The 27,851-nt window shown below is 38.4% G+C and overlaps 1 protein-coding gene across 2 annotated transcripts in view; it reads left to right on the top strand.

Annotated features, from left to right (window-relative positions):
• The first annotated feature begins 350 nt into the window (after positions 1-350).
• The window catches only part of NSF (N-ethylmaleimide sensitive factor, vesicle fusing ATPase), a 160,142-nt gene continuing 132,641 nt past the window's right edge, over positions 351-27,851 (top strand). For both annotated transcript variants that reach the window (XM_007175848.2, XM_007175849.2), the window contains exon 1: positions 351-443. In XM_007175848.2, coding sequence (XP_007175910.2) covers positions 432-443 — 12 coding nt within the window. In that variant the 5' untranslated portion in view covers positions 351-431. The remainder of the gene's footprint in view (positions 444-27,851) is intronic.

The following is a 27,851-nucleotide window of genomic DNA, read 5'->3' as shown; positions in this document are numbered from 1 at the left end:
TGGGTCTGGAAGCATAAAGTTAAAAGGCCATTAAAAGGCAGAGATAAGCAAGGGCTCAGTGATTAAAAGCATCAGCGTCCTTCCTATACTTCCTATAAAGTCCGGCGCAAACGGCCAGTTGTGATGAGATTCGCAAAAGGAGCCCTGAAGAAAGTCGCCAGCAGACACTTACATGAAAGACCCACAAGCCCCACCGCCCCCGGCAGCTCGCGTTCAAAATGGCGCCACCGCCCCGCCCACCCCGGGCTGCCGTCGAGCCCGCGCGTGCACTGCAGGGCGGGGGTATCGGAGACGCGGCGAAGCGCGTGCGCGGCGTGTAGACGGCTGCGCGCCTGCGCGAGGGCGGGCAGCGGGCGCGCGCGCGGCGGGGGCGGGCTCTTCCGAGCGCAGAGCGCCGAGCTGCAGTGGCGGAGCCGGACGTGTCCGCGAAGATGGCGGGCCGGGTGAGTGCAGTTCGCGGAGCCGCGGGGGTGCCGAGGCGGGGATGCCGGGCTCACGGACAACTGGAGGTCCAGACGGCCCCAGGGAAGGGGAATGAGCCTGAGCAAACGGGGCGGTGGAGGGGGTGGCAGGCCAGAGAAGCTGGGAAGAGGGAGCGGTGGCAGGGGATTAGCCCTCCTCAGAAACTCCATCCCCCTTAGAAGCTCGAGGGAGGAGACCCCCTCGCTACCCGGGTCTCCTAGGTCTCCCTTAATCCTCCCTTTCCATCCCTTGGGGCTTGTCCCGCTCTCTTCTCAAGCTAGCGGCAGGCTCGTGGCCGTCCCAGGCCGGTCTGAGGGCTCTAGGGGTTTCTCCGCACCCTCTTGCGAGGGCTTATTAGGTGCCGCCTCTGGAATAACTGCGGGGGATCTGTCCGCTGCATTGGGGCGAGGGCTGTGACAGGGACCAGAAGGAACCCATTTCTGGTTCTTCACAATAAAAGGTCTTGAGAAAGGAGGAGGGGGTGCAAATGACTTTTAATGTAGAACCCCGGCCATCTGGGGGACGTGTCACTGCCGGCTCAGGCAGAAATGCCTTGAGCTTGGAGTGGGGATGGATTTGGAGTGTCGCGTTTTCCTTCTATGAATGACAGCCGTTTCGAATGCAGCAGGATATGTTGTAGTTTCAGGGTTTTAAATTTTACTTCCTCCTTTAGCCTCTGAGATCGCGGGGTAGTATGGGTTTGGCGAGGGGAGATAAGGCTGGTTCTGGGGTGTACTGCAGTGTGCGTTGAGCAAAAACCTGAGGGATGGATCCTGCCCAGAGATTACACTGGTCATAAACCTGGGGACGTTAACTGCGTCATTAGGGGATAAGGATGTGCTTGACTGATTTATTTCTACTGGAATATTTGAATAAATTTGCATAGATTATGCATACACGCGAATGTTCTCCCTAAAGGAAATTGTTAAGTCAGGAGATTCTAGAGTGAGAAGAGACCTTAAAGGTCATATAATTAGGCGTCTTTCTCATCTTTTCCCCGCAGCCTCTCCTTTTATCTACAGCTACTCCATCCAGCTGTGCTTCAGATTCTCTCCCCCGCTTCTAAGGAGACCCATTCCTCCATATTCACCTGCTCCCTCTTAACAAACTCAGGCTTCTCCCATCGTAAACCCTCCCTCCACTCCCACAGCTGTCACCTTGTCTCTTCCCACTTTACAGCCAGAAATCTTGTCTCCATTTATTTGTCTCCCATTTGCTTGCCACCTACTTCACGCCTCAACCCACTGCAGCCTGATTTCTGGCCCTATCATCCCACTGAAACGCACCCCTAAACTTAACTGACATTTTTCATTCCTTGTCTTATTGATGTCTCAGCAGCGTTTGACATTGTTGACCGTTGCCTCCTTCATGGAAAATGCTCTTCCCTTGGCTTCAGCCTCCCTCCTGTTTTTAGTCAGGCTGCTCTTTTGCAGACTCACCCTCCTCTACTCTGTTATTCAATGCAGATATTCCTCAAGGCTGTCTCCTCACTCTCTGTTTTCTCCCCAGGCAATCTCTTCTAAGCCCAGCTTCAACTACTATCTAGATGCCAACGATTCTCAGTATCTTACTCCCAGTGCAGACCTGTCATTTAAGTTTCAGATCAGTATGTCAAACTGACTATTTAAAACCAAGGCACCTCAAACTCAACTTGTTCAAATTCAAACCCATGGTCTTAGCCCACCTAATTAGTATTTTTACAGGGTTTCTTATTTCAGTGAATGGCATCACAATGCATTCCACTTATATAAGCTGGAAACCTGAGGGGGGGGAGTGGGTCATTCTTTATACTTCTGTCTCTTACCATATCCTCTGCCCTCAAGGAAAATTCATCACTGAGTTCTGTTTCCCCCCTCAGAAAAGGGTATTATTAATTATTAGGGCCAAAGAATCTGGGTTGGGCATTACTGCTTTAAACTATATCCAAAACACCCGCTGGACTAGTCACATGGGTTCTGTCATTTTAACATCCTAAAAATCTCTCCAATCTGTCAACCTCTCTACATCTTCATTTCCACCCCCTTTTCCTAAACTACTATCATTTCTGGCCTGGACTACTGCGGGAAGCTCCCGAGTGGCCTCCTTATGCCATTCACCACATTGATTATTCCCTCCCATGCCCATTGCTACTTAAACCCCTCCCTCAGTAACAGCTCATTACTTTTGGGAGAAGACTGAATCCTTAACTGGGCCTTTAAGGCCCTTTGTGGTTCTGCTCCTGCATCTCTACTCACGCCTTACTCTCTATGCTCAGGTTATATAAGCCTTTCAATTCCTTGAATCTCTTACCACAGGGTCTTTGCATGTGCATTTCCTTTCTTTGTGATGTTCTGCTCCCAACCATTTACCTCCTACTCATAGATCACTCAGCTACTTAAGGGAGGCCTGTTCTGATCCCCCACTAAGTCAGGATCCTTTGTTAATATGCTCTTGAACTGTATTCCTTTCCCTAGATATTTATCTGTCTGTCATTTAAAATTTATTAGTGTGATTGCCTCTACCACTAGACTTTGCTTTCCATGAAAGCAGAGACCATGTTAGTTTTTTACTTACTATCATCAGTGCTTTGCACCTGCCTGGAGCCTAGGTGCTCAATACATTTTTGTCGAAAATGAATCTAATCTCTGTTTTAATACTCTAGTGATAGAGGGTGCATCGCTATAAGGCTAGCCCATTTTAGTGTCATTTTAGAAAGGTCTTTTTTATATGGGGTTCCATGTAATTTTTTTTTTTTTAAGAAGGAATCCTTTTTTTTTTTTTAAACCAGATTTTATATTTTATTCAAATCACATTTATTTTAAATTTATTTATTTATTTATTTATGGCTGTGTTGGGTCTTCGTTTCTGTGCGAGGGCTTTCTCCAGTTGCGGCAAGCGGGGGCCACTCTTCATCGCGATGCGCGGGCCCCTCACTATCGCGGCCTCTCTTGTTGCGGAGCACAGGCTCCAGACGCGCAGGCTCAGTAATTGTGGCTCACGGGCCCAGTTGCTCCGCGGCACGTGGGATCTTCCCAGACCAGGGCTCGAACCCGTGTCCCCTGCATTGGCAGGCAGATTCTCAACCACTGCGCCACCAGGGAAGCCCCCATGTAATTTTTATACATATTATTTCCGCTGTTTAGAACTGCGTAGAACTAAACAAAATTCCTTTTCCATATGATAGCTCCTTAGCTGTCTGAAAACAGGTTACATATTCCCTCGGATTTTCTCTTTTGCAAGTTAAACATCCCCAATTCCTCAAATATCCTATATCCCAAACCATTCATCATTTAGGTTATCTTCCTTTGGAAATGTTCTGTTTTGTCAGCGTTTCTTCTAAAATGTGCTCAAGAGACTAACACAGTGATCAGTGAAGAATATCCTTGAACTATTATCTTAACTATTGTCTTAAGCTGGACACTACCATTATTAATAGAGGCTAAAATTGTATTTGCTTTTTTCTGCAGTAAATCACACTCTCATGTTCTTTTAAAATCAGCCCCCCTCCTCTGCATGCTAGGCATTGTGCAGTTGTTTTATTGAACCTAAGTGTAAGACCTTATATTTATCCCCTTTACAATTCACCTTTTTTCGGTCCATTTCTGCTACCTGTTGAAGGTTTCCTTGATTCTTTCATGTTACACAACATAGTAGTGCTCTCGTCCAGTTTTGTTTCATCTGTAGGTTTAATAATCATGACTTCTGTGTCTCCATTCTAGTCATTGAGAAAAGGTAGGATAAGACAGGGTCAGAAATAGCCCTTGAGCATGCTGCTAGTGACTCTCCTCTACGCTGGCACACATCAGTATGCTTTGGGTACCATTGCTTAACTACAAATGTATCTCATTTAATCCTGACAAAACCACCCTGCAAGGTAGGTAGTATTAACTTTGTTTTACTCAGAGAGAGGGACTTAGTAACTTGCCAGGTTCACAGCCAGCAAGAAGCAGGGCTAGCATTTGAATTCAGGTCAGTTCATCAACTTAGTTGCAAGGGTATAAAGAAGAGTAGATTTACCTTACCTAGAACTTATTAGAGCCTGCTGTCAAAGTTTAATTTTCAAAAACTACCTTCTATCTTTCGGAAAATTTAAGCACCTTTGGCCCATCTCGAGTGGTCTTATCTTTTCTTCCTATAGCCATAATTGTCTAACAACTACCTATCCAGGTTTAACAAATACAGTCAGCCTTGTCGTAATTCTCTTTTTATGGGAGAAAAGCTATTTTGAGTTTTTACTGCTTTTGATTGGTTTAGTTAATTTTGGCATTCTGACATCATCTTGTAAACGGTATTTATGTTCACTCTGTAATTGAAGATTTGTATCAGTGTTGCTGATGATAGCATTAGTAACCTGTGTATCTTGGCCTTTGCTTTTCCTGACCGTAAAAGAAAGCATCATATTTAGTCCATCTGGGAAACTGAAGAATAAACTGTGTGATGTTATTCAATATAGCATCTAGGTCATCAGAACTTGGTTAATCCCTAAAATACTTTGAAGCCCCTAATCTTAAAACTAAAGAACCTAAAGGAAAATAATTTTTGTCATTATTGTTTTAGTGTATTTATTATATGAGAAAAATGTGGAATGACAAGTTGGATACATTTTATAACACGATCAATTAATTTAAACATATCTGGTTCCTTTTGGCCTTTCAAAAGATTCAATTAGGTAATAGGTTTTTCTCAGCTCTTTTAAATTTTTGCTAGTAATAAATCAGATTCTAAAGTTGTAATTCTTATTACTTACATTGAATATAGACTCTTATTTATAAATGACCTCCACGTACAGATGGCTGCCACTGCCCCAGGCCTCCACACCGTCTTTCAGAACTCTCTCGTGCTGCAGCTGCTCTGGAATCAGGGAATCAGAAGCAGAGGAAAGAATCTGAAATGTAGCCTTAATAGCTGAGGAGAGCTGACTCTAGGCAGGGAGAAGCTCCTTAGTAAAGCTTCTCTGTTTGGTGTTGCTTTCCAGACCCCTTAGACTACCACTGTCACCCCACTCCTGAAGAAAAAGGAAAGAGAAGAAGATAGGCTTTCCACAATGCCTGAACTTTTTTGTACTCTCTCTTTTAAAATTGCCAGAAATCTCTCTTACTGGAGATTTAGCAGTCCCTTTCTGAAAATACACATACATTAATGAAAATAAAACCAAGGGATTGTTTTCTTCATAAATTCTTACATCTAGTGGAGGTAATTTGTTTTAAGAAATAGGAGTAAGATGATCTTAAATAGGAATCTAAGAGAGAGAACTCTCTTAGGTGTTGAAAGGGGTTTAGAAGGATGTTAGAGGTAAGTTTTACCTAATCTGGCTGTTTGTCTAGGTCAGGCTAGTATATTTAGTATCAGTATATTGAAAAAGCTTTTGTAACCTAGTCCAGAAACCTAACCGTTTATAACATTTTTACGGGTGAATGACATCTTTACCAAATAACCAACCTTCAGATTGGAACACAAGTCCTAGATTGGGGACAGCTCATGGGCAGTACCACAAGACAAAACAAATAATATAAAATGTTTTGTAGTCCCATTTCCTAAATCAGAGTTTTACTGTCTGGAACATATCAGCTCTCTGCAATCTTGTATGCAGTAGTTATTGCTTTTGTGTATCACTCTAGTGGAGATTTTATAAAGTATGTTCAAATGCAATACATTTTAGAAAATAAAATTGAACTCTTTAAGCACTATCAACTAGCTTCTTCTTTCTGAAACCCAGAGGAATTTATGCTTAAGATGGATATATTCTTTTTTCAGGTATTTAAGTCAGAGTGCAAAGGTGTAAGGTGAAAGTATATTATTTTACTATGGAAAATTCTTGAATTGTTAGAGCAGTGAATCCTTGGAAACAGCTGCATTAGCAATACACTAGTCACTTGCTATAAGGCTGTTCTTAAGGGTCCATACTCTGGGTATAGTGTATTAGGTAAAAATCTCTTAATGAGGTCCTTTATCCTACTTCAGTATTAATGCCCTTGAATGGGCTCTGAGACCTACCTTACACTGCCTTCAATTTCCTAGTGATTTAAACTCATAATTTTCGGGCTTCCCTGGTGGCGCAGTGGTTGGGAGTCCGCCTGCCAATGCAGGGGACACGGGTTCGAGCCCTGGTCTGGGAGGATCCCACATGCCGTGGAGCAACTGGGCCCGTGAGCCACAATTACTGAGCCTGCGCGTCTGGAGCCTGTGCTCCGCAACAGGAGAGGCCGCGATAGTGAGAGGCCCGCGCACCGCGATGAAGAGTGGCCCCCGCTTGCCACAACTGGAGAAAGCCCTTGCACAGAAACGAAGACCCAACACACCCAAAAAGAAATAAAGAAATAAATTTAAACTCATAATTTTCAACTTATTTTTTTATGATGCAAACTAAATATTCATTGTGTGCCTATAACTATTTCTAGCTCTATGCACTTTAAACAAGAATAATTCATATGCTCCTTAAGAGATTTCAAGCATGCTGAAAAGTACAGAAAATAGTATAACATATACATATATCCATGTGCCCATGATCCAGATTGTGTTTACATATTGTGATATTTTCTTTGTATCTTTTTTTTTTTTTAAAGATTTATTTTTTTATTGATTGATTGATTGATTGATTGATTGCTATATTGGGTCTTCGTTTCTGTGCTAGGGCTTTCTCTAGTTGTGGCAAGCGGGGGCGACTCCTCATCACGGTGCGCGGGCCTCTCACTATCGCGGCCTCTCTTGTTGCGCAGCACAGGCTCCAGACGCGCAGGCTCAGCAATTGTGGCTCACGGGCCCAGCCTCTCCGCGGCATGCGGGATCTTCCCAGACCAGGGCTCGAACCCGTGTGCCCTGCATTAGCAGGCAGATTCTCAACCACTGCGCCACCAGGGAAGCCCTTCTTTGTATCTTTTAACTTTTAGAAATAAAACCTTATAGATCCAGTTGAATCCCCTTTGTATCCCTTCTTTTAATAAAAAAATTTATTTATTTTATTTATTTATTTTTGGCTACGTTGGGTCTTCGTTGCTGTGCGCGGGCTTTCTCTAGTTGCGGCCAGCAGGGGCTACTCTTCGTTGCGGTGCACGTGCTTCTCATTGCGGTGGCTTCTCTTGTTGCACAGCACAGGCTTTAGGCGCATGGGCTTCCGTAGTTGTGGCACGAGGGCTCAGTAGTTGTGGCTCGCGGGCTCTAGAGCACAGGCTCAGTAGTTGTGGCGCCTGGGCTTAGTTGCTCCATGGCATGTGGGATCTTCCCGGACCAGGGATTGAACCCACGTTCGCTGCATTGGCAGGCGGATTCTTAACCACTGCACCACCAGGGAAGTTTACATACTGTGATATATGCTCTATATCTTTTAACTTTTAGAAATAAAACCTTATAGATCCAATTGAATCCCCTTTGTATCCCTTCTTGATTCCACTGACCTTTTCCAGAAATAACCACTACCTTAAAGTTGGTATAAATCCTTTCTGTTCACATCTACGTATGTTTGTGCCCATAACTAATATATTGTTTTGTGTGTTTTAAAAATGTATATAGTGGTGTCATACTGTGTATTTCCTTCTACAGCGTGCATTTTTTCATTTAAAATTGTGATTGAGATTTAATCATGTTGAAATTACATAGAGCTAGTTAATTCTGTTTATTGTGTAGTATTCTATTTTGTAAATATACCACAATTATCTGTTTTCTTATCAGAGGACAATTTAGGTGGTTTTCAATTTTATTTCTCCCAGTGCACACATTCTTGTATATGTCTCCTTACATATGTGTGTAACAGTTTCTTTAAGATATATGTCTAGAGACGTGGACATATACCCTATGTAGAATAGCTACATAGAATTGCTGGGTGATCAGTGACCTTTATCTTTACCTGGTTATAACAGTTTGCAGTCTTACCAGCAGTATATGAATACCTGATACTCATGTCCTCTCCAGCACATAATATTGCAGACATTTTAATTTTTACAATATGATAGGGGTAAAATAATATTATTGTTTAAATTTGCATTTTTTTCCTGATTACTAGTGAGATTGAGCATTCTTCATATTGGTCTTCGGAGTTTCCTCTTCTGTGAATTACGTTTGCATATCCTTTGCCCATTTTTTTTCTTTTGGGCTGTTCAGTGGTGATCTTTTCATGTTTGCAGAGTTTTAGATTTAAATTTTATTGTAGTTATAACTACCCATTTTTTTTAAACCTCTATAATTAGTGTACTTGTATGTTTTAAAAGAGATTGTTTCCCACTTTGAAGTTAGAAAGATTTTCTTTTAAAAGGTTTTGGTGTTTGATTCATCTGGAATTTATTTTTGCGTTTGGTGTGAATTAGGAAGCTAATTCTATCTTTTCCATATGTATAACCAGTTGTCCCAATATCATGTATTGATTCCATCCTTTTTTCCACTGATTTGTAATGCTACCTCTGTTTTTTATCCACTGTAAGTCTGGACTCTATTCTGTTTCATTATTCTGTTTGTCTATATGTGCACCAATACCACTGTTTTAATTACCATAGCTTTAAAATTATTCTTGCTATCTGGTAGTGTTAGCCCCCCTCATTTTTCTTCATTTGGCATTTCTTGGCCCTTTTCCATATGAAGTTTACGAGCAACTTAATCCCTCCTTTAAAAAATTTTTTTATATTTAAATTTATCTTTTGCCGTTGATTTACATTTTTTCCTTATAGTATTTTATAAGGGCAGATACAAAGATCATTTCAATAAAATTTGTCTGAATTACTCTAGGAAGCTGATAAGCTGATTTTCTTCCCTCCCTCCCTCCCCATCCTTCCCTCCCTCATTTCTTTCCTGTTTTTTTGCCATTAAGCCAAAAAGTGCTAATAATTTATCGCAACTTTGTGCCCTATAGATTTGCAATCAAATGAATTAGCATTAGCTGTTTATGAGTAATGCAGGGTGTTTTGGTCCTTTGCTAAATTCGGAATGAAGTGCTAAAATTCTGATGTATTTTGCACTAGCTATGTAGATCTTTGGTAATGGAGAAAATAGGAAAATTATTAAAGTAAGAAATAAGTTGTCATTTTTGAAATCCAGCATTCACTTCTTTATAAAATCACTAAATATTAAAGAGAATTTTAGGATTTCACTGATGGATTTTTTTTTTTAATTTGTTATTAATTTATTTATTTTTGGCCGAGTGGCTTATGGGATCTTAGTTCCCCCATCAGGGATTGAACCCGGGTCCTTGGCAGTGAAAGCGCAGTCCTAACCACTGGAGTGCCAGGGAATTCCCATCGCTGGTGGATTTTTTAAAAGTGTAAAGTGTTTTTAGTGTTATGTGCATATGAACAAACATTTTCTTACTTGGTTTGACAAGCAATGAAAATAAAACTAATCACTAATTCTGAGTCTTCCAAAAAAACATCTGAGTGGGGAGATTAAAACGATTTAGTTATCCTAGTTACTTTTCTCCTAGAGAATAATATTGACAAAATTTTTTGAGATGATAGCAGACTTAGATCCCACTGTTTAGAACAAAGCCTGGCATGAAAGTGTTATTTAGTAAATGATTGTTGAATGGGTGAATGACTGTTTATTTCTGTATACCTTAGTAAATTATCATTTTGGACAGTGTCTGTAGTTGGATTTTAATGTTATGTTCTCTGCCAACTATTGAATACTCTACTGTTGTTTATTCTGTTATCCAAGTCATTAATATAGCATAGATCTAACTTTATTTTTTTTTTAATTTTTTTATTTTTTAAAGAAATTCACGTTCTTTTATTTATTTATTTATTTATTTATGACTGTGTTGAGTCTTCGTTTCTGTGCGAGGGCTTTCTCTAGTTGCGGCAAGTGGGGACCACTCTTCATCGCGGTGCGCGGGCCTCTCATTATCGCGGCCTCTCTTGTTGCGGAGCACAGGCTCCAGACGCGCAGGCTCAGTAATTGTGGCTCACGGGCCCAGTTGCTCCGTGGCATGTGGGATCTTCCCAGACCAGGGCTTGAACCCGTGTCCCCTGCATTGGCAGGCAGATTCTCAACCACTGCGCCACCAGGGAAGCCCAGATCTAACTTTAAATAGCTGCTGGCCTCTGATACAGTCCTTTTCTCGATCTGCAGATATTGAGTCTGATAACTTTTTTGTTTATATAGACTTCCAATCAATTTACTACTTATAAAGCATCAAAATAAACTTAACTATAAAGTTTTACCAAGGTAAAGGATGAAATGGACCAAGAGCATTTTTGAAGTCTCTTTTCCATATTTTCTTCTCTTCTATTGTAGAAGGAAATGAACCTGCCATTATTTCTGTTTTTATGAAGTTTATTTCTCTCAGTGCAATGATTCTCAAAGTGGAATCTGCAGACCAGCTAATCAGCATCACCTGAGAACTTGTTAGACGTGCAGATTCTCTCACCCCACAGAGGTTGATTAAATTAGAAATTCTGGAGGTGGGGCCCCTGCAATCCCTTAACAGTTCTGAAGGTGATTCTGGTGTATGCTAAAGTTGAGGACCATTGACTTAGGATTTTGAGCTCTCCAATTTACTTTAACAAATTGTTCAAGATTTTTTTCTCCAGATTTCCTTCCAAATGTATACTCAACCTTGTTATTTCTAGATTTCAGCGTTATTGTCTTACCTTTCCTTTAATACCTTCACCTATATCCAATTTTCAGACATTTAAGAAAGCATAAGTTATTTCCTGCAGTATGGAGAATTAGGTACCTTGACTGACCTTTCCATGGAAAATACTTGCAATGCTAGATAGCATGGTAATTATAGTTAATTAAAAAATGTTGTATTCTTGAAATTTGCTAAGACAGCAGATCTTTCTTTTTCTTTCTTTTTTTTTTTTGGCCGTGCTGGGTGGCTTGTGGGGTCTTAGTTCCTGACAAGGGATCGAACCTGTGCCGCCTGCGTTGGAAGCGCAGTCTTAACCACTGGACCGCCAAAGAAGTGTGCTAAGACAGTAGATCTTAAGTGTTCTTACCACACACACACACGTACACACACACACACACACAGAAGTAACTTTGTGAGGTGATGGATATGTTTATTAGCTTGTTGTAATCATTACACAAGGTATACTTATATCAAAACATCACTTTGTATACCTTAGACAAAATTCCCTAAGGCTGAACGTGTGCATGTATGCTTGCGATCCAGCAGTTCTTCTGGAGGGGGTGTATGTAGGGGTAGGGGGGGTGGGAGTATAGCTATCCAATTGAAATGCATACATTATTATTCAAAAGGCATGTAATGTTATTAGCAACAGTATTCATAATTAAAAACTGGAAACAGCTCATGGATAAATAATGGTGGTATATTCATATAATTTTATACTATAAAAAGCAAGGAAAATGAACTACTGCTACATGCAACAACATGGATAAGTGTTAACAATCATAATATTGATGGGTAGAAGTCACACACAAAATAATACAAGCTATATGTTTCCATTTATATAAAGTTTTCAAGAGGCTAAACTCTGATTTCTATCTCTGGTGGTAGAAACAAGATAGCAGTTATCTGTGGTTGGGGGTGAAGGGCTAGTGATTAGGAGGGGGCAGTATGGGATGTTGGTAATGTTCTCTTTCTTTAACTGGGTGTTGGTTACCCTGGGTGTGTTCACTTTGCAGAAATTCTTTGAGCCAAACACAATGTGTGTACTTTTCTGTATGTATGTTTTCTTTAATAAAAAGTTGATTTAAAGAAGTGGTAATGTTCTTTTTCTTAAACTAGGTGGTAGGAACATGGTGATTGTTTCTCGGTATTTTATATCTTATGTTTTTAATAAGTATTTTATTTTTATTCAGTATTCAAAAAATATAAAAAGTAGTCACTACTTCATTGTTAATTGAGCATCTCCTGCACAGAGCACAGTGCCTGGAACATTATAGGTGTTCATTAAATATTTGTTCCATTGAACAAAAGTAAGGTAGTAATTCCTTTTTGCCTTCCGACAGCCAATCTTTTACTCAATTATTTATAAATAATTATTTCTAAATAACCAAAAAATATAAATAATACCATTATATTATTCTTATACTATCAAGCTGAGTTTATTAAACAGAGAAACCTCTCAGTATTATAGGCACTTGCATCATGAATTATTAGCATGTTTAATTATAGTGACTCAGATTAACATCAGCAATTTAGATTAATATGGATGTAAATCAATAGATTTTGCAGCTTTGAAGATGTGAAATTTATTAGACTTTCTAATATTTTCAGGTGTCTCACTTTTTTTTCTTTTTTTCTTTTTTTTTCTGAACAACTGAAATCACAGCTAACTTTTTGTACTGAAACTTGTGTTCCACCTTCTGTACCATGCTGCCTCTTGCTTCTTGCCTGTCTTGCATCTCTAACTTTCTGCTTTCCTGAATGCCCTCTGTCTCGCTAAGGGAAGAGCCCAGAGCTATGGGACTTAGGGGTTGGGACTGGGGAGAGGCTGTAAGGCCTGGGATCCTTGTTCTGATTCCTTCTCCAAAAATTCTTCTCTCCTTCTTCACTCTTCAAAAGAACGTAGGTGCCAAACTTTCATCAGGATGTTGGAATTAAAAAAAAAAAAGCTTCACAAACATTGTTTTGATTTCTTTAAGAACATTTGGAGTAAACTTTTCAGAGTAAGAACACTCAGTTACTAAATAAGAATATCTTAAATTGAATGAATGGTATTTTACAGTTTTGAAAACACCTTCACAGATCTTTTCTTGTTAAACTCTCAGAGCAACCTTATGAGGTGGCACTCTGAAAATTCAGTTCAACAAATATCTTTCAACTAACACAAAAACCCTCTGCTAACATCATACTTACTGGTGAACACTGAAAGCTTTCCCCTTTAAGATCGGGAACAAGATAAGGATGTCTGCTGTCTTACCACTTCTATTCAACACTATTTTGGAGGTTCTAGGTAGGGCAGTTAAGCAAGTAAAAGAGTAAAAAAGGCATTCAAATTAGAAAGAAAGAAAATTATATCTATGTACAGATGAAAGAATTTACAAGAAAAAAACATAGAGCTAAAAAATGAATCCCCATAAAGTTGCAGGATACAAGATCAATATACAAAAATCATTTGCACTTCTATACACTAGCAATGAACAATTTGAAAATAAAATTAAGAAAACAGTTCCATTTACAATAGCATCAAAAAGAACAAAATACCTATGACTAAGTTTAACCAAAGAATTGTAAGATTTGTACACTGAAAACTATAAAACACATTGAAAGAAATTAAAGATCTAAATACATGGAAAGACATCTTTTTAGAAGGAAACGTAGATGAAAATCTGTTCATGGATCGGAAGACTTAATATTGTTAATATGTCAGTACTCCCCAAATTGATCTATAAATTCAGTGCAGCCCCTTTCAAAATTCCAACTGCTTTGTTCCCAGAAGTGGACAAGCTGATCCTAAAATTCATATGGAGTTGCAAAGCCATTTTAGCCACAACAATTTGAAAAAGAAAAAGAAGAGTAAAGTTGGAGGACACACTTCCTGATTTCAAAACTTATTATAAAGTACAGTAATCAAGATGATATGGCAGTGGCCTAAGGATAGTCACATAGTCATGTAAACCAGTGGAATAGAATTGAGAGTCCAGAAGAAAACCATACATTTATGGTTAATTGATTTTCAACAGAGGGCCAAGACCATTCAGTGGGGAAAGAATAGTCTTTTTAACAAATGATGCTGAGACAACCGGATATCTGCATGCAAAAGAATGAACCTGGACCCTTACCTCACACCACATACAAACATGAACTCAGAATGGGTCAAAGATCTAAATCTATAAAATTCTTAGAAGGAAACAAAGGTGAAAATCTGCATGACCTTGGATTAAACAATCTTTTTAAAGATATGACACAAAAAGCACAAGCACCAAAGGGAAAAATAGATAAATTAGACTTCATCAAAATTAAAAATTTTCATGCATCAAGAAAGTGAAGAGACAACCCACAGAATGGGAGAAAATATTTATAAATCATATGTCTGATAATGGTCTAGTATCCAGAATGTATGAAGAACCCTTACAACTCAACAATAAAAAGAAACTCTATTTTAAAATGGGCAGAGGATTTGAATAGATATTTCTCCAAAAAAGATGTGAAAATGACCAATAAGCACATGAAAAGATGTTCAGCATCATAATCATTAGAGAAATATAAATCAAATCCCACAATGGGATACTACTTCACACCCACTGGGATGGCTATAGTTTAAACAAAAAAAGTTTGTTGAGGACAGTGTAGAGAATTTGGGACCCTCATACACTGCTGGTAGGAATGTAAAATGGAGCAGCCATTGTGGGAAACAGTTTGGCAGTTCTTCAAAAAGTTAAGCATAGAATGATCCAACAATTCTCCTAGCTATATAACCAAGTGAGTTGAAAGTATATGTTCATACATAAACTTGTACATGAATGTTCATAGCAGCATTATTCATAATAGCCAAAACATGGAAACAACCCATGTCCATCAGCTAATGAATAGATAAAACAAATGTGGGTTATCCATACAGTGGAATATGATCACAAAAAAGGAATGGCGTGCTGTCACTTGCTACAACATAGATGATCTTGAAAATATTATGCTAATTGAAAGAAGCAGTCACAAAGATGACAGATTGTATGATTCTGTTTATATGAAGTGTTCAGAATAGGCAAATCCATAGAGAATGTAGATTAGTGGTTGCCAAGGGATGAGGGAGGGGAGAATTGGGATTAAATAGCTAATAGGTACAGGGTTTCTTTCTGGAGTGCTAGAAATGTTCTGGAATTAGATAGTGGTGATAATTGCACAATGTAGTGAATATACTAAAAACCACTGAAGTGTACACTTTAAAGTGATGAATTTTATGTGATATGAACTTGTCTTAGTCTATTTGGGCTGCTGTAACAAAATACCAGAGACTGGGTAGCTTATAAACAACAGAAATTTATTTCTCACAGTTTTAGAGACTGGAAGTCCAAGATCAGGGTGCCAGCGTGGTTGAGTGAGGGCCCTCTTCTGGGTCACAGACTTCTCATGGTATCCTCACCTGCTGGATGGGACAAGCTAGCTCTCTGGGCCCTCTTTTATAAAGGTACTAATTCCATTCATGAGGGTTCTGCCCTCTTGACCTACTCACCTCCCAAAGGCCTCACCTTCTAATACCATAGCCTTGGGCATTAGGTTTTCAACATATGGATTTTGGGAAGACAAACATCAAACCATAGCAGAAGTGTATCTCAAAAAACGCTAATAAACACTTCAACTAACGTTGCATATACTGGGTGGCACAGGCATGCCAGAACTTAGAATAGTGGTACTCAACTAAGTAGTTTAAGGCAGCTGGTGATAAGTAGTGATAAGACTGTTGGAGAAGCACAAAAAATAGAGATATGGGAGATACCCAGTCTTACTAGGAACCAAACAAAGAGTTTTATAAACTTGGCTTTGTAAGATGGGTAGGATTTCCATAGGTGGAAGGGGTTTGGAATAGGGAATTCAGGCAAAAGGGGTAGTGTAAAACAAAGGTGTGGCGTTAGGAGTATGAAGTATCAATACATGGGCTTTATTATTTAGGAATCACATTTTTAGTTTTAGGTCATGTCTGGTGGCAGACAGAAGATTGAATTGGAGAAGAGAAATTAGAGTCAGGGAAACCAATTAGGTTATCGCAGTTTTTTTAGTAGAGAGATGATGTTGGCTGAATTAGATCAAAAGTTGTGAGGATGGAAGGGAGGAATCAAATGCAAGTTACAGTGCAGAAGTAGAATTAATAGGTCTTGGCCCCAATTTGTGTGTGTGTGTGCACGTGCGTGTGTGTATTGGATGGTGAAGGGAAGAATGACCTTGAAATTGTGAATTTGAGTGAATTGAAAGGATAATGATGACGTTAGGACAGCCAGAGAAACAAATTAAAATGAATACTGAAGAGAGGGAGATACCACTGAATTTCGCAGTTAGAAAGGCATTGGTGACTTGGAAGAGCCATTGCAGGAAAGTAGTTGCTGTAGAGGATTTCAAAGAAGATTGCCAGAGGATGAGAAGATGGGAGGCAAGGAAGGGAGACTTGAGAAATTTGGTTGTAAAGTGAAGAGAGAAAGGTTGATAATTTGAGGTAAGAGAATTAAGGGACTTTTGCTTTTTAAGTCACTATGAGGGGTGTGGACCTGCCTCTGGAACGAGAGAGGTTTACTGGCAGTGACCCAAAAGGCGAAAGACCAAAGGCTGCATAGGCAGGTTGCCATCAAACCTACAGATGAGGGATTCTACCTCCTTATTATACATTTGAGATATGTGCCTTAAGATGCTTCTGTAAGGTTAAGAATAGAATGCTGTGATCCTTGGATGTGACCAAATGGAGCTACAGTATGTGCTTGAATCAAATTAGAGGTAGCTATAGGATTAAAACACACAATCTTTAGTTAATTCACTTTAAAATTAGATTTTTTTATCTTCTAAGTATATAAAATTCAGAATGAGTCATATTTTAAAAATCATTTAGAGGGCTTCCCTGGTGGCGCAGTGGTTGAGAATCTGCCTGCCAATGCAGGGGACACGGGTTCGAGCCCTGGTCTGGGAAGATCCCACGTGCCGCGGAGCGACTAGGCCCGTGAGCCACAATTACTGAGCCTGCGCATCTGGAGCCTGTGCTCTGCAACAAGAGAGGCCTCGGTAGTGAGAGGCCCGCGCACCGCGATGAAGAGTGGCTCCCACTTGCCGCAACTAGAGAAAGCCCTCGCACAGAAACGAAGACCCAACACAGCCATAAATAAATAAATAAATAAATAATTAAAAATAAAATCATTTAGAGAGAAGTAATTTTCTTATAAGAAAACAAAAATGTTAGCTGGAGTGAGGGCTGGGGTGTTTGCAGGTGTGTAAAGCTTTTAAAACAGCGCCTGGCGTGTAATAAGCTCTCAAACATATTAGCTGTTATTATTGACACTCCTCCAGTCCAGCCACCAAGTGGATAATCATTCGTCTCAGTGCCATTATTGAATAGTTAAGCTTTCCTCTACTGATTCTAAATCTCACATATCAAGTTCTCACCTGGTTCTGTTTCTGGATTGTTTGTTCTACTCCATTGAACTGTCTGTTTCTGTACTAATACTACAATACATTGGTTTATTTTATTTATTTTTATTTTAGTTTTTTTTGGCCATGGGAGCTTAGTTCCCCAACCAGGGATTGAACCCCGGCCCTCGGCAGTGAAAGCGTGGAGTCCTAACCACTGGACTACCAGGGAATTCCACTAAACTGTTTTAATTACTGTGTACGGCATGTTTTGATGTCTAGTAGGGCCAGTCTCATTCTTTCTGAAATTTTTCTTGGCTACTTTCACAAATTAAAAAAAATTTTGTTCCCTTCTCATTTTGCCTACTACATTTATAATACTTTGCCAGTTACAATTTAGATTGAATTTGCTAAAGTCCCATTGGGATTTTCTTATAATTACATTAAATTTATAGGTTAATTTGGAGTTGATGATATCCTTACAGTATTGAGTCATTGCATAGAATGACATCATATATCTCTACATTTACTTGGATATTCTTTTATGTGCTTCTGTTAGTTTTCTTCATATGGGTCGTATCACTCTCTAGATATATTTCTTCCCCAATTTTTTAATTCCACAAATATTTATTGAGTGCCTATTATGTGCTAAATATTGTACCAGGTACTTCTCCAAATTTTAAAGTAATGTATTTTGAGGCATTAATGAACTTTCCCAAGTTAATGCAGTCTTGGAGAGGAAATTATTTATTCACAGAGCCAAGGATTTAGTTAACTGGCTTATGATTTGGCGTTCATTTTGATGCTCAGTCATTGGTTAATCTGCCCAGTATAAATAAAATTTTAACTCTTTGTATATCTATCAAAAGATTTCTGTGTTTCAGACCATATTTTGTAATTTCTTACAGTTTATTAAAAAGTATGTTTTCTTAATTTATATACAACAATCTTTGCCACACTGTAGTCAAAGAGAATTAGATTTAACCTACATGGTTTAATTATGAAGAAAAAACACACATAAGCAAATTATTAGACCATGTCTTATATTTCATGAATAATGACAGTGTCCTTTTATTAAGCATGTCCTTCCAGTTATTTTCCTAATGTGTGAGGTCATCACTGTCTATGCAGAAACAGAGGTCCGAAATGAAGTATACCATCAATTAACTTTAATACAAAAATTTTAATTTGGGTAGTAAAATAGCAGCTATCTACATTTTTTAACTTGGAAAGTGCAGAAAGGAAGAAAATAAATCACTCATAGTCCCATTGTCCAATCACAATTGTTTTTTACATTTGGGTGTGTTTTTGTTTAATTGCTTTGCTATACTTAAAAAAATAAAACTATAAAGTAAAATTTATATTTATATATGTATATATATACATGTATACATATACTATCCTGTGATTTGAATATTATGAGGATATGATATTCAATTAAGTGGATATGTTTTAGTTTTCGTAACCATCACTTTGAAATAGGACTTTTAGTTTGCTTCTAATTCATCACCGGTAAAGTAATCCTGTAGAGGACAACTTTGTACGTAAAAGTTCTCTATATTTAAAATTATTTTCCTAAGATAAGGGTTATTTATTGTAAAAAACAGTTCCAACCATTCAGAATTGTGAAAAGCGAAGGTGTTTCACGTATACCTTCTTGTTTCACCTCAGTGGTAACTACTATTAATTTAGTGTGTATCTTTTTTATTAAAAACTTACTCTACATGCTATTTTATTTCTTTTTTAAAACTTAGTTCTATATTGTGGACATTTCCCTTGTCAGTACAAACAGAGGTACCTTGACCTTTCAAATGGCTGCATAGTTGTGATACTTTTAACCATGCTCCTATTCACGGCATTTATTTAGCTTTAGATTGTGATTTTTTTTTCTATTACAAATAATTCTTTACTGAATATCTCTATGATGGTCTTAATAATAGCTGACATTTATTATTTACTCTATATCAAGTAAATGAGAATACTTCATTTAATTCTCTTGTGTATGTTTGGGTGGTTGTGCATTTATTCCTATGTCCTCCTGTTTCCATTCCTGCCCATAGGGAGAGTAGAACTTTAGATCAAATTCCCTTGCGTCTTAGTGGAAAATTTATTACAGGCAAAACAAACAATCTTACTTTTCTCAGGAGGAAGAATTGCCAATCTGATGGTTAGTATGGGACATTCATGCCAGGAGTTGTAGGTTTTATACTTCCTCTTTTCACATCCTGTGCCCAGGACTAGCAGGCCAATATGGTCAGCAACCTTAGACTGGCCTTTAGAGGTAGACCTGGCCATTCTCCTAGTTCTGTTTATTCCTACAGCTGGGATGAGGACTGGTTGCGGAGAGAACCGAATCTGTTCTGCAGACCTAGTTAGCTCTCTTTTCCAGTAGGCCTACCTGAGTACAGATGTACTAAGGTCTAGGTCCTTGTTGCATGAGTGTATGTACCCTGTACCTAAACTATGTTTTCTAGTTTGAACATTTATACTGTCTTTACATGGGAATTGTTGGTGATTGCCCAGCCATTAAAAAATCAGACCATCACTTCTCCACTTTATTGAGGTATAACCTATATACAATAAAATACAATCCAGATATAGAACATTTCTGTTATCTCAAAAAATTACTTCATGTTTTTCTGCTGTTCATTTCACCCCGGCCCCAGGCAATCACTGATTTTGTGTGTGTGTGTGTGGTTGTTACTCTAGATTAATTTTGCCTTTTCTAGGACTTCATCTAATTACAAGGTGATGCAAAAAAGAGTTCATCCTATATTATATAAGCATCTGGCTTTACTTGGCATTATGTTTTTGAGGTTTACTCACGTTGTTGCATATATCAGTAGGTAGTTTCTTTTTAATTGCTGGGTAGTGTTCCATTGTATGGCTGTACCACAATTTGTTTATCCATTCAACTGTTGGTAGATCTTCGTGTTATTTCAGTTTTTGACTATTATGAATAAAGTTGCTATGACCGTTTGTGTACCAGTCGTCATGTGGCTGTATGTTTTCATTTCTCTTTACTTAAAACCTAGGGGTAGATCTGCTGGGTCACGTTAACCTTATAAGAAACTGCATCACTTCTTTGCCACCATTTAGTGCTGTCAGCCTTTTATATTTTCCTTTGTGTTTTTTTTTTCCCCTCAAAAAACCAAAATGGAAGCTCAGTTTTTTTTTTCTTTTTCAATATGTTTGTAAAGGAATTTTAAGGCCCTAAGGGATGTCACCTATGTGAATAGTTACTGATTTGAGATGGATAATGTGAAGGGTATCCCTACATGCTCTTTGCAAGATTACTATAGGACATACAAATTTAGCTTATTTCTATCCATCACTTCTAGTCCCACAGGACTTCACAATTTTAATAGAAATGATTATTTCAGGAGTTTATAGCAGAGTGGTTCCATAGGCCTGCAGACATGGATTACTGCCGGCCTTTCTCACACTGCTCTAGACTAGCACCATCTAATGAAACTTTCTTCAGTGACAGCTGATAGCCACATGTGGCACTCGAAATGTGACTAGTGCACCTGAAGAACTGAATTTTAAAATTTTAATTAGTTTTAATTTTAATAACCATATGTGTCTAGTGGTTACTTTATTGAATAGTGCAGTTCTAAAATGTTATTTTTCAGGAAGCACAAAATTGAGTGAGACTTGTTAGCTGAGCTGGCTCTGGGGCAAGTTCGTATATTCTGTCCTACTTCCCTTTCCTGTGGGGGAATTTGTGTCTCTAGAGAGATGTAACCTAGGCCTGAAGCACCACAGAGAAGACCAATGGATTCATGAGTGTTGCAGTTATCTGTAATGAGGTCTTATAATCAGGTACTACACACTTTGGTTTTTTCTATTTATTTTGCCCTACTGAGTTCTTTGGTAAACAATAAACCATATATTTTAAAAATCCAATTTTTAAAGTGGACCTTTGGATGAAAGTATGTTATTTAAATTTGAAAACTATGCAGTGATGCCCAGAGGAGTCCTGGTTACCTGCCCCCCCCCACTGCCCAATTTTTTTTTTTTTTTGATGGGAAGAAGCCAGTTCTCTTTCTGCACTTTAAAGGCTCTCACATAAGTAATGATATAACTTTTTATTTTCCTTTGGCATAAGGATTATATATTTAAAAAATTTTTAATATTTATTGATTGAGTCATTTAAAAATAACATTAAAGCCCATTACAGGTTATCATAAAGAACGTATCTTTAAGCAGAGGCTGACACACCATTGTAAAGCAATTATACTCCAATAAAGATGTTAAAAAAAAAAAAAAGAACCTATCTTTATGAAAAGATAACTATAGTTTCCAAGGCAAAAAAAAAAAAAATAGTGAGTGGCACTGTTTTACATTTTTGCAAATCTCTGACTTAGAAGACAGCTGTATTCTCACACATCTGCTTCTGCATTCAATCTGTTGTCTCATGCAGATATGTAGTTGGAAAAGAAAGGAGTATTTTTAAAATTTTCACTGGAGTATAGTTGCTTTACAATGTTTTAGTTTCTGCTGTACAGCAAAATGAATTAGCTATACGTACACATATATCCCCTCTTTTTTGGATTTCCTTCCCATTTAGGTCACCAAAGAGCATTGAGTAGAGTTCCCTGTGCTAAACAGTAGTTTCTCATTAGTTATCTATTTTATATATAGTATCAATAGTGTATATATGTCAATCCTAATCTCCCAATTCATCCCACCCAACCCCCCTTCCCCCTTGGTATCCATATGTTTGTTCTCTATGTCTATGTCTCTGTTTCTGCTTTGCAAATAAGATCGTCTATATCGGGCTTCCCTGGTGGTGCAGTAGTTAAGAGTCCGCCTGCCAGTACAGGGGACATGGGTTCAAGCCCTGGTCTGGGAAGATCCCGTATGCCGTGGAGTAAGTCAGCCCGTGCGCCACAACTACTGAGCCTGCGCTCTAGAGCCTGTGAGCCACAACTACGGAGCCCACGTGCCACAACTACTGAAGCCTGTGCACCTAAAGCCTGTGCTCCGCAACAAGAGAAGCCACTGCAATGAGCAGCCTGCGCACCGCAATGGAGAGTAACCCTTGCTCCCTGCAGCTAGAGACAGCCACACACAGCAACGAAGAACCAAAGCAGCCAAAAATAAATAAATAAATTTACTTAAAAAAAAAAAAAAAGATCATCTATACCATTTTTCTAGATTCCACATATATGTGTTAATACGATATTTGTTTTTCTCTTTATGACTTACTTCACTCTGTATGACACTCTTTAGGTCCATCCATGTCTCTACAGATGATCCAATTTCATTCCTTTTTATGGTTGAGTAATATTCCATTGTATATATGTACCACATCTTCTTTATCCATTCCTCTGTTGATGGACATTTAGGTTGCTTCCATGTCCTGGCTATCGTAAATAGTGCTGTAATGAACATTGGGGTGCATGTGTCTTTTGAATTATGGTTTTCTCTGGGTATATGCCCAGTAGTGGGATTGCTGGGTCATATGGTAGTTCTATTTTTAGTGTTTTAAGGAACCTGCATAGTGGCTGTATCAACTTACATTCCCACCAACAGTGCAAGAGGGTTCAAAGTAATGATATAATTACTTCTGCTGAAGTTTCCATTAAAGATTTGTTGAGATTTTCATTCTTTTGTGTAGCAATGAGTTAATAATTTTTTACATTTCAAGTTGTTAATGAAAACATTTTATAGCCTTCAGACAGTTAAATATTCTAGTACCTCAGATAACTAAACTTATATAAATTTGCCTGTCAGTTTTGTATTTTCATTTCATAATAGCTATGTGGCCGTTGTGGCTAGGCTTTTATCATTGTTTCCTAGAGGCAAGGTCAGTGTTAGAAAAATTGTGGAATTTTCCCTTGGCATTATTGTGATAAGTAAACAGCTACTATTTATAGGGTCTTATATTTTGATGAGAAAATGAGATACCCTGCTTGGCTTACCATAAAAACACAGATGCTTCTAGATTCCAGTAGGGAGGCCTTTTGCTCACAGCATCTGTTTTAGTTGGCCAGCCAGATGACTTTTACAGATTTTTTCACTGTTTTTTTAAAGGACACCAACTCTTTGACAAGTAAACAAGTTTACTAATGAAAAGGTTAACTTAGCATTTTGTAAATTTTTAAATAACTTTGGCTATATCAATTCTGTGTAATTTTGAACTATTAGATAATTTTATTTAAATTATATCACTTCCTAAATAACCTTGAAATGTCCTTTGTGTCCATGTTCTTTGAATTGTTTATTCTGCAGTTGGGATAGATTGTATTGACCTGTAAGTTCATTTATTCAACAAATGTTTAATGAGCACTGGCCGTGTGCCATGCCCTGTCTTAGCCCTGGGAACCACAGATCCGAGCAAGATGTAGTCTCAGTCCTTGAGAACCTTATGTCTTTTACGCAGTGTAAACAGACAATAAAAATACAGTTAAGTTCTTCCATTTGACCTTTACCTTACAGGAGGAGAAGATATCTAGGAAGGTCTTCTAGAAAATGTAATGTCTGAGCTGAGAAATTGTAGAATAAGTAGGAGTTGGCTGGACAAGGGGCTCAGAGTTAGGGAAGAGAGGAATATAAGAGAAAGAAGTGGGACTTACCTGGTGGCTCAGTGGTTAAGAATTCGCCTGCCAATGCAGGGCACACGGGTTCGAGCCCTGGTCCAGGAAGATCCCACATGCCGTGGAGCAACTAAGCCCGTGTGCCACAACTACTGAGCCTGTGCTCTAGAGCCTGCGAGCTGCAACTACTGAAGCCCACACACCTAGAGGCTGTGCTCTGCAACAAGAGAAGCCACCGCAATGAGAAGCCCGCGCACCGCAACGAAGAGTAGCCCCCGCTCGCCACAATTAGAGAAAGCCCGAGCACAGCAACGAAGACCCAATGCAGCCCAAAATAAATAAATTTATAGGATTAAAAAAAAAAGAACTTGAATGTCGTAGAAAGCAGTTCTGGATTTTGCAGGGCCTCAGGGTTAAAATATTGAAAAAAAAAAAAAAAAAGAGAAAGAAGCTTGTAGGTGAGAGAGACCCCAGGTTAAGAGGGAAACAAAGTTCTGCACATTTTGGTCAGGTGGCTGGTCAAACAGTGACCATGGGCAAAAATACTGTCCCATTCGGAAAGCAAACTTATGACCTAGACCTTATTTGTGTCATGTTCTAAATTAGTGATTTCATAGATCTCATACACAAAAAATGTTTTGATCCTATATCCCCAGTATATATACCTATTTATTTTTAAGTGATACACTAATAGTTTATATACATAGTAAAACATACACAAAAAAGAAAAAGGATGAGCTAAAGATGAACTGTAGAAAGTTCTCTTAATTTTATTTATTAATAATACAGAAAGCAAAGTGATGCTTTACTGTTCTTTAAAATCTTGGTTTAATATTTTGTGATACAACTGTTCAGAGGTCTATTTCTAAATTCAGGTTTTTGTTTTTTTTTTTATAAGCAGATATTCATTTTTAATTATTATTTATTTATTTTATTTTTTTTTGGCTGTGTTGGGTTTTCGTTTCTGTGCGAGGGCTTTTTCCAGTTGCGGCAAGCGGGGGCCACTCTTCATCGCGGTGCGTGGGCCTCTCACTATCGTGGCCTCTCTTGTTGCGGAGAACAGACTCCAGATGTGCAGGCTCAGTAGTTGTGGCTCACGGGCCTAGTTGCTCCGTGGCATGTGGGATCTTCCCAGACCAGGGCTCGAACCCGTGTCCCCTGCATCAGCAGGCAGATTCTCAACCACTGCGCCACCAGGGAAACCCTAAATTCAGGGTTTTTTTAGAAAAAATTTTTATTTATTTATTTTTGGCTGTGTTGGGTCTTCGTTGCTGCGCGCAGGCTTTCTCTAGTTGCGTCGAGCGGGGATACTCTTCATCGCAGTGTGCAGGCTTCTCATTGCGGTGTCTTCTCTTGTTGCAGAGCACGGGCTCTAGGCGCATGGGCTTCAGTAGTTGTGCCACGTGGGCTCAGTAGTTGTGGCTCGTGGACTCTAGAGCACAGGCTCAGTAATGGTGGCTCATGGGCTTAGTTGCTCTGTGGCATGTGGGATCTTCTCAGAGCAGGGCTCGAACCCATGCCCCCTGCATTGGCAGGCGTATTCCTAACCACTGTGCCACCAGGGAAGCCCTAAATTTAGGGTTTTTTTGTTACTTGATTTTAATGGCCATCAAAGCATAGATAAGAATGGGGGGAATTTAGCTGTACTTTTGAAATTCCCCCAGATTATCTACCATTTATGGAAATATTTTATTGAAATGTGTGAAATGTGGTTGGTAAATTTCCATCTATTAGTTTTTCTTGCAGACTAATCAGAATGTATTGTACTTTTATAGTACTAATAAACGGGTTCAAAAATCATTGAAAAATCATTTGGATGATTTTTTTAAAGATTAGAAAATTTTGTTTCGAACTTTTTAAAGCATGCAGATATGAGAGTTTTTATTTTTTGCTTGTTTTTAGGTAATATACATTGTTTTCAATAGCAGAATCGCTTAGCAATGGAAATGTTTCTAAGTAACCATTTTTGAAATGCTCTATTCATTAGCACAAGGTATTTTTTACTTTTTGTTTTTGTTCATTTTTATCTTGTAGGAGCAAAGTGAATTTTTCTTTTCTTTTTCTTCTTTTTTTCCTTTTTTTAATATCTTCTTGGTAGCACTTTACCTTTTGGTAACCAGTGAATCCCTATATGGTTTACAAAAAAAAAAAAAAAAGATTTGACACTGCTTCCTGGCTTTTTACAGAGTGTAGGAAAGATTCTATATTGTAAGGATCTTGTTTTGATAAAGTTGACCTCTGACATCCTGAAGGACATGTGCACACCTTTGGCTCTGACTTATATGCAGCAACAGTTTACCTGTGAATGAAACAGTGAACAACTTTCACTTAATGTGCTGTCTTTGTAACTTTATTCTGGAATTATTCTTTTTATTCCAGTCAAAACAGCCATTCCATCAGTGGTTACAGTTTTCCCATAAAGCGTATTGTTTCATTTATAGTTTAGGCTGTATCTTTTTCAGTACATCTTTTCTTTAGTGACTCGCAAAATTGTAGTTCTTGGTGTGTTTTGCAATTACCTAGCAAATCTTCTAAGATGAAAGAAATAACTATATTTTGATTCAACTATATAGCAGACCTCCTACACTCTATAATATGTCCTGATATCTTCAGCTCTTTAGAGTTTTCTAAGAGATTTTGGCTATATTTACCAATAAAAGAATACTAGTTTTCACCATTTTATTTTCCGTGTATCATTTTAGTCATTTTTACTGTGGGTCATAGCTTCTTGTCTTTTCTCTCAGGAAACCTTAGCAGTTTCAACAGTTATTTAACTTTAATACAATGTTGTGAATTGCTAGATTCAATAGGATGTGACTTTAAACATAGGTGGAAAAATTAGAGAAGTTTATCTCTTGCTGTGAATACTGAATTTTTAAAGGCCTGGCAGATTATGAAGTCTTTATTAGTGTCATTAGGTTACATCTTAAGGCAGAATATACACTTAGCATGGGGGTCATCTTTAATAAAAATGGGTATAAATAAATATAAATAGAAGAACTGATATTTTCTTCTTATACCCCAAAGGATTATCCTGCAAACCCTTCAGGTGCACATATCCCACTTTAGAGACCACTGCTCTGAACAGCTGGGGTAGCTGTATTGAAACTAGCCTTTTATTAAAAACAAAAGCAAGGCAAAGAGTAATTTATTTTCCTCTATAAATTTGTATTTGGGAGACAAATTTAAGAAGAATAAGCTTTGGCTTTAGGTTTGAAGAGTGAGTATGTTAGTCGTAAACAGACTATGAGTGTCATATTTCAATAACTAGGAAACCCTAGAGGATGGTGGAAGGATTATTGGTTACATACATTATATGAAGGAATGTTTTACTAGTAGCTGTTGATCAATGTTGATCAAAAGGACTGTTAATTGCTATTTTATTTTAAATATACCTGTAATTATTTTTGTTGGGAGGTATTTGGAAGATAGCTTTTCTTAGTCTGTAGGAGAAATGGTTCGTAGCCACTTGAGATCTCTTATGAGGAGATACTTTTTCACGATATACTTTATCAAATGTATTGAATTTACATCATTGCATTTTTATGTCAAAATCTTTTTTTTTTTTTTTGGAAGAAATGGAAAACTAACTCAATTAAGCTTGAGCAAAAAAGAGTTTATTGACTCAGCCAACTTTCAGAACTGGTCTCAAGGGTTTTAACTTCGTTGTCGGGTCTGAGTCTCAAGGTGTCTGTTTGTCTGTGTCTCTGTCACCTTTGCTTTCTCTGCGATAGTTTTCTTCTTTTAGAGCAGAAAGGCTTCCTTCGTGTGGTGGTAATGCGAGGGAGAGTGCCTTTCTTCTAGCGCCTGTCTATATAAAGTCCCGTGGATGGGATAGTACTCTGTGTGATTGCACGTGTGCTGTGATTGGCAGGCCCACAAAAGCACATGGAATGGGGAGGGAGCAGTTTCCGAAAGGCAGGGTTTAC

Source organism: Balaenoptera acutorostrata, chromosome 20 (genome assembly GCF_949987535.1).
Source record: "Balaenoptera acutorostrata chromosome 20, mBalAcu1.1, whole genome shotgun sequence".
Lineage (NCBI taxonomy): Eukaryota > Metazoa > Chordata > Mammalia > Artiodactyla > Balaenopteridae > Balaenoptera > Balaenoptera acutorostrata.
The sequence above is the reverse complement of the archived record's forward strand: the minus strand, read 5'-3'. Positions and strand labels throughout refer to the sequence as shown.